Source organism: Erythranthe guttata, chloroplast (genome assembly GCF_056151865.1).
Source record: "Erythranthe guttata chloroplast, complete genome".
Classification (NCBI taxonomy): domain Eukaryota; kingdom Viridiplantae; phylum Streptophyta; class Magnoliopsida; order Lamiales; family Phrymaceae; genus Erythranthe; species Erythranthe guttata.
In genome coordinates, this window is record NC_068035.1 from 2501 (window position 1) to 10000 (window position 7500).

The 7500-nt window shown below is 31.2% G+C and overlaps 4 protein-coding genes and 4 non-coding genes across 8 annotated transcripts in view; 3 read left to right on the forward strand and 5 right to left on the reverse strand. All coding sequences in view use genetic code 11, as the record gives it.

Annotated features, from left to right (window-relative positions):
• Positions 1–1154, reverse strand: part of matK (maturase K) — a 1539-nt gene extending 385 nt beyond the window's left edge. Inside the window, exon 1 of the mRNA in view lies at positions 1–1154. This exon is cut by the window's left edge and continues 385 nt beyond it. Coding sequence (YP_010543485.1) covers positions 1–1154 — 1154 coding nt within the window.
• trnK-UUU overlaps positions 1–1902 on the reverse strand; it is a 2582-nt gene extending 680 nt beyond the window's left edge. The window contains exon 1 of the tRNA in view: positions 1866–1902. This is a non-coding gene — a tRNA (tRNA-Lys). The remainder of the gene's footprint in view (positions 1–1865) is intronic.
• Positions 1903–2817: 915 nt separating this feature from the next.
• Positions 2818–3963, reverse strand: rps16 (ribosomal protein S16). The gene is made up of 2 exons: positions 3924–3963; positions 2818–3044 (listed from the first exon to the last, which is right to left on the reverse strand). The coding sequence occupies exons 1-2, from the start codon at positions 3961–3963 to the stop codon at positions 2818–2820; spliced, it is 267 nt and encodes an 88-aa protein (YP_010543486.1).
• Positions 3964–5120: 1157 nt separating this feature from the next.
• trnQ-UUG lies at positions 5121–5192 on the reverse strand. The gene has a single exon. It is a non-coding gene; the product is annotated as a tRNA-Gln (tRNA).
• A 333-nt stretch (positions 5193–5525) lies between these two features.
• psbK (photosystem II protein K) lies at positions 5526–5705 on the forward strand. The gene has a single exon. It carries the CDS (start codon positions 5526–5528, stop codon positions 5703–5705), a length of 180 nt encoding a protein of 59 aa, YP_010543487.1.
• Positions 5706–6099: 394 nt separating this feature from the next.
• Positions 6100–6210, forward strand: psbI (photosystem II protein I). Its single transcript has one exon. The coding sequence runs from the start codon at positions 6100–6102 to the stop codon at positions 6208–6210; it is 111 nt and encodes a 36-aa protein (YP_010543488.1).
• A 121-nt stretch (positions 6211–6331) lies between these two features.
• On the reverse strand, positions 6332–6419 carry trnS-GCU. The gene has a single exon. It is a non-coding gene; the product is annotated as a tRNA-Ser (tRNA).
• A 684-nt stretch (positions 6420–7103) lies between these two features.
• trnG-UCC overlaps positions 7104–7500 on the forward strand; it is a 746-nt gene continuing 349 nt past the window's right edge. Inside the window, exon 1 of the tRNA in view lies at positions 7104–7126. This is a non-coding gene — a tRNA (tRNA-Gly). The remainder of the gene's footprint in view (positions 7127–7500) is intronic.

The following is a 7500-nucleotide window of genomic DNA, read 5'->3' on the forward strand; positions in this document are numbered from 1 at the left end:
CAAAATTTAGCTTTAGCCAATGCCGCAATCAGAGGAATAATGGGAATAAGGGTATCGACTTTCTTAATAGCATTATTGATTAGAAATGAATTTTCTATAATTTGACTCCGTACCACTGAAGGGTTCATTCGCACATTTGAAAGATAGCCCAAAAATTCAAGGGAATGATTGGATATATGATTTATATAAATCCTTCTTGGATGAAACCACTGCGAAAAATGCCATTGCCAAAAAGCGACAAGGTAAGATTTCCATTTATTCATGAAAAGAGACGTCCCTTTGGAGGCCAGAATGGATTTTCTTTGATACCTAATATAATGCATGCAAGGTTCCTTAACCAACCGTAGGTTCGCCTGAAAATCCTTAACCTTAACAAAGATGTTCACAACACGTTCTATTTTTCCATAAAAATATATTCGTTCAAGAAGAACTCCAAGAGATGTTGATCGTAAATGAGAAGATTTAGTACGTAGAAAGACGAAAATAGATTCGTATTCACATAGATGAGAATTATATAAAAATAAGAACAATCTTTTATTTTTTTTTGAAAAAGAGGAACTGGCTTTCTGTGGAGTAATAAGACTCTTCGAATTACAATACTCGTTGAGAAAGAATCGTAATAAATGCAAAGAAGAGGCATCCTTTACCCGACAGCGAAGAGTTTGAACCAAGATTTCCACATGAACAGGCTGGGGTATTAGTATATCTAATACAAAATTTAAATGTGAAAAATTGTCCTCTAAAAAGGGAAATATTGAATGAATTGATCGTAAATTTTGAGATTTGACTATCTTTTTATTTTTCCCTTCTAGACAATATATTAATCCTAGAGAAAATGGAATTTCTACAATAAAAGCAAAACCCTCTGATATGATTGGAGAATACAAATTATTTCTGTGCGCCCAAAATGTATTTTGATTAGAATCATTAGGATAATAAATAATAAAATGATTCTGTTGATACATTCGAGTAATTAACCGTTTCACAATCAGTAAACTAGATTTATTGTTATAACTCGGATTTTCCGACAAACTGGATCTACTGAAACCACGATCATAAGCAAATGCATAAATATATTCCTGAAAGATAAGTGGATATAGGAAGTCGTGTTGTTGAGATCTCTCTAGCTGTAAATATCTTTGGCTTTCCTCCATTTGAAATTCGATTTGAATCAAAAGTAGAAGATTTTGGGGGTTATCAAATGATACATAGTACGATACAGTCAAAACAAGGTATTCTAGTAAGAATAGATACCTCGGGATAGGTAAACTTATCAGCAGATTCTCTACCCTCTCCTTTTTCCATTCATTTCATTTAATTCGTCTATATTATAGGATAATAAGATGGCTAGAAATCTTTTATTTTTTCAACCTAATCGCTCTTTTGATTTCGGAAAAAACTTTCTTTATCAATATACTGTTTCTTTTACACACGCATCTTCATTCCAAAATCGAGAATGCCAATAGTTAGGATTCATTAAAAAAATATAGAATCCACTCGTGGGGGAGAAGTCCTTCCCCTATCAGGCACTAATCTATTTTTAACGTCTAATTAGATCGGGAAATTATTCAAATTAAGAACAGAAGCTGGTTGCTTTTTCTTTTTTATAATTAATTGAAGCCATAGGGCCCCTATCCATTTATTCATTTGACCCTACTTTACTTTATTTTGTTTCGTTCCAAGAATTCGAACAAGGTTTTATACCGATCCGATAAGGATGAAATATCCTCAGAACTCTCCATTGATACGACATGCTCTTTTTTCCATTTATTCCCTTGCAGGATCAGTCGCGGTCTTCCAAACTTTACCAATGGTATGGACGAATTCCTCACTTCATCCAAATGTGTAAAAGATTCTAGCCGCACTTAAAAGCCGAGTACTCTACCGTTGAGTTAGCAACCCGAATAAAATATAGATTAAATAAAACTTCAACCTTCAACAAAAATCTTCAACAAAGAGTGTATAGATACAATCAGAATCAAATTCAATTAAATTTAAACAAAAGGAAAGGATATTATATAAGTTAATCAAACCGTTGAGCTAACAAATATAAAAAAACAAATTTTATAATGGATTCGAAACATAATAAAGAAATTGATTAGATGAAAATACAAGAAATTCTCAGATAAAAAAAAATATATATACCAAATTTAAAAAATTTATAGAGTATCTCTTATGTTATCTACCCTTTAATTCAATCAAAAAAACCTCTTGTATCGAAGAAAGCATCGTTTGAATTTGAATAAGGTAAAGTAAAAACCTATGGGACGGAAATAAATAGACCCGGTTCGCTTATCACGATGAATTATATTTGTTCGATACACTGTTGTCAATATAAATGTTGAGAAAAGAATACAGTGGAAAAAATAAATTGCATTGATTTTTTTTTTCAATTCTTTGAATTGCAATTTAACAATGCAATAATATTCAAAATTGTCTTGGATTGACACTATATATCTAATATCTAATTTAGATAAAAAAAAGATAACTGAAAGAATCAAAAAGGAAGAATTGAAAAAAATTTCCGGGTTTTTTAGTCCATAATGTATTTCATGAATCTAAGTGGAATAAGCAAAATAGATTCCTTGATGGGTAGTTGAGCTGCAATAAAAACCACACAATTGAAGGAAATGTCCGAATTTTATATTTAGTAGATCAATAAACTGAGGTTTTGTCTGTCATTTTAGACCATTCAATTTAACGGAAACAATCCTAAATAAATACGAATACAGCAGAAAAGGGGGGGAAATAAAAAAAAATAAGTACAAAAAAATTATACAAAGTTATATACAAACTGCTCCCCCCCCTGGTATTTCTTTAATTGAATTTCATTTGATTAGACGAAAGTTCCTTAAAAACTTCCGCTTTTTTTAAAAGATTCTGAACAGTTCCCGTGGGTTGAGCACCTTTTTCAAGGAAATATAGAATAAGGGGAACATTTAAATAAGTTTGATTCTTCATTGGATCATAAAAGCCCACTTTTCTAAGATCTTTTCCTTCTCTTCTGGATCGAACATCAATTGCAACGATTCGATAGACGGCTCATTGGGATAGATGTAGATCAACAATACCCCCCCTAGAACCGTATAGGAAGTTTTCTCCTCGTACGGCTCGAGAAAAAATGATTTGATTCGAAGTTTTGTCTATGTATGCAATTCTAATAAATTAAATGACAAATGGGCCTATAAAATCAATTCGACTATTATTTAAGTCTTTTTTTCTTCCTGAAAAGGAAAAACCATTCGTACTCATAACTCAAGTTGGATAACTCTGAAATAGCTGAAAGGAAAAATCTTTAGTCTATTTCATTTATTGATGAGTAGTCTTTACCCCCATTTGTTTGTCTCGTTTAAAATTCTATTTGGATTCTTTAGTGTGATGCAGTTATTGATACTATATGAGACAATTCAAATGGTGTTTCCTTGTTCTTAGATCCTTTATGCTTATTTTAAATCATTAGGTTTAGACATTACTTCGGTGCTTCTGAATCCTTTCAAAATGGCAGCAACATACCCTTTTTGATTGCTTTCTAGCAAAGAATCCCATGGCCTGTTGATTCCCGCGTGATACACTTTATAATCGAATAATCGAAAAGGTTTGATAAATTCCAACAAATTTTTCTTGTGAATTGAAAACTTGCTACAATTGGATCCTTTTTCTATATTCCTCTTTCTATATACGGAAGATATATTTACGAAGTTGTTCCAATTGATCGATTGGCATTAACCCTAGATCCTTGCCCCCGAGAAATGAATTAATCCTTTCTACTCGAGCTCCATCGTGGACTATTTACAACCCAAAAAAAATGAAGGGTTTAAGTGTAATAGAACAAACAATGTCGAGTCAAGGGCACCCTCATTCCTAGACAAATGGAAAATGATGGATGTAAAAATCCACAATGGATCGTGTCCTTCAAGTCGCACGTTGCTTTCTACCACATCGTTTCAAACGAAGTTTTACCATAACATTCCTCTAATTTGGAACCAGTATGGGATTGATTCAATCATGGAATCATGAATAGTCATTGGTTTAGCTGTCCATAGACATCACAATCTAGACTTTTTCGCCTATATATGATAAGGGAGAACTGTTTTTCTGAAAAAATTTTAGCAAGATGGCATTTTTAACATACATAAATAATATATAGATCCTAGAACGAAATAGAAATATATAAACGAATAACTTTTTGAATCTGTATTTTCAAATGATTCAATAGGATAGATTAAACTATTTGCTACTTTTTCAAAGATTCCACTTAGAAGGAATCATTGAAAAAACATTTAAAAAATTTCAAATTGAAATTAAAAAAGTTTCCTATTTAGACATCATTATTAGACATATTTAATTTTAATTTTAATAAAATTGAACAGTAAAAATCACGTTCGATCTTCATAGAAGGATCTATTTTTATTTTTTAATTGACTCAGCACTGATTAAATTTTAATTGAAATCAATAAATAGATCAAAGAAAAGAAGAAATCAATCTAATTTTTTTTACATGAGATGTATAAAAAAATGATGTAAGTTAAGATTTGAATCTTTATTCTTTTGATCTGATATCATATCACAATTACGAAAATAAAAATCGAAAAAAAATAGGGAAGGGTTTTCGTATCTCTCAGATAGACTGACGAGTTGTCACTGTTATATATCATTTTAAGGATTACAAATCTTTTTCACAAAAATCAAAAATTTATTGTCATTGGAATAGAACGATATATACCATATAAGCTAAACATTTTCTCATTTTATATCATTATATGATATATATGTATTTTGTTTAACTTTAACATGGGGTTGCATAATATTATTATCGACTCTTGTCATAAAGTGCATAAAATAAAATATAAAGGGATAGGATAAATCCCCTCTCCCTCAATCGTTACATAGATTTCCAATCTTTGATTAGAGTCAAACACGAAATACCTAAATAAAATCAGATTCAAAGAAAAAACACCGGCTCCATAACATATATAAATATGTTATTGTTATGGAACTTTCTTTTTAATGAGATTCGAAGAGACACATATTAGTTAAAATTAATATGGATTCATTCATATCCACCCCCCCACTCTCACTCTTTCTATGGGAATAATGTAGCATAAAAAAATGGATATGCGCTGGGACGGAAGGATTCGAACCTCCGAATAGCGGGACCAAAACCCGTTGCCTTACCACTTGGCCACGCCCCATTTGAATTTATAATCTACACGAAGAAACAATAATATTGTTACTGGTTGTTTGTCAACTGCAGTCCAAATATTTATATAATAGATTGATACTGGGATTTTGATACATATAGATATAGAATTCAATTTAATTTATTGATCATTACATAGAATTCAATTAAGATATTGTATGAAAGTATGATTTCTTCTATTCTCCTTTGAGAATTGGAGGATTTTTGGTTGGGTGGGTTCAAAGAAAAAGAAGGATTTTTTGTCTACCTTACTTACTTTCTTCCTTGTTCCTTATATCAAAAACTCAATCAAAATGCAATTATCTCCAAGAACAAAATGTCTGTTATGCTTAATATCGTTAGTTTGATCTGTATTAATTCTGCCCTTTATTCGAGTAGTTTTTTCTTCGGCAAATTGCCCGAAGCCTATGCTTTTTTGAATCCAATCGTAGATGTTATGCCAGTCATACCTCTGTTTTTTTTTCTCTTAGCTTTTGTTTGGCAAGCTGCTGTAAGTTTTCGATAAGATCCTTACTAATAATATCCTAGAAAATGCATGATTTCTTCGATAAAAAATCCTAACAATTGATATAATCAGATAAGTTTGAGAGTATGAACCTTCGATTCGCACACTGAAATTCTTGGCTTGGATAGTCGCCATAAATCATAAATTCGGCTTACCCCCATTTCCTCATTTTTAACCCCTTTTCCAGTGAAAGACCCTAACCCTATTTAGGGTCTCCCACAATATCTAATTTGGATATAAACAAAAATTTTTGTTAATGAAAAACAAATGGATTTATGACAATGCATTTTTATTTCTAGAAAAACTTATTTCTTGGTGTCAAAATAGTCTATGTGGTAGAAAAATGGAAGATCTATTCTCTTTTTTTCCAAAAAATAATCTTGGAGATTGTGTAATGCTTACTCTGAAACTCTTCGTTTATACCGTAGTGATATTTTTTGTTTCTCTCTTTATCTTTGGATTCTTATCTAATGATCCGGGACGTAATCCTGGACGTGAAGAATAAAATCCAAAGGGTTTTTCTTGGTTAATTTTCCTATTTTCTTAGGATTTTATCTATTCCACGCGTTTAACTCATACTTTTAAAATAGGAAAATTAAATAAATAAATCAAGTCATCAACAGAAACGGAAAGAGAGGGATTCGAACCCTCGGTACGAATAACTCGTACAACGGATTAGCAATCCGACGCTTTAGTCCACTCAGCCATCTCTCCCAATTGAAAAAGATAATTACTATATTATACATAATATAAGGAATCTTTCTTTCTCTACTCTTCTTTCTCTATTCTATTATATATAGAGAGAGATCCACAAATAAGGAATTTCCTGTATCTAAAAGAGGGGCGTGCCAACAATCGAACTAAAGAAAAATAAGGAAGACCTCTTTGTTTTGTTTGAAAGGCCCTTCTTATTCTGATGGCCCGGCTAAGTACTGACCAGGCCGGGCCTTTTTTTTTGTTCCAACGAAGTATAGATAAATAATGATTTATCTGATTTGAAAACAAAAAGACTTGTTTTGTTTTATATTATTATATAATAATTTTATATTTTAGATTTAAGCAACAACAAAAAGAAGAAAGATTTTTTACATGCTTTTTCTTGTTATATTTCATTTTCATTTTCCGAACTAAAAAAGAAACTTTTGATTCTTTCACAATGGATTTTTCTGTTAGAATTTGAGTGTTTTTTTGATCGGTATCTATCTTCTTCAGCAAAAGGTTTTAGTTATTTCATTTAAATTATTAAATTAAATGAAGCCTCTTTTCCGAATCTCATTCAATTTAGAACTCCCAAAGTTCAACACTCTCATTTTAATGATTCTTTGATGATCCTATCTTGATCATGCTCAATTACCTTGTTGGACAAAAGGTCCATTTGTATACAATAATGATATTGTAGCGGGTATAGTTTAGTGGTAAAAGTGTGATTCGTTCTATTAACCTTTTAATAGTTAAAGGGTCTTTCGGGTTTATTCATATTCCCATCAAAAACTTTATTTCTTAAAAGGATTGAATCCTTTACCTCTCAATGAGAAAGTCGAGAAAAAATACGCATTCTCGTGATTTGTATCCATGAGTCACTTATAAATTTCAAAGTTGGATTATGAAATTGCGAAACAGAATTTTTGAATTGGACCAAGACTTCCAATTGAATAAGTATGAGTAAGGGATCCATGGCTGAAGATAGAAAGTCAATTTCTAATCGTAACTAAATCTTTCATTTTTTTTCTCAAAAAAGAAATTGAAGCAAAATAGCTATTCGACGATGACTTTGGTTTACTAGAGACATCAGCAT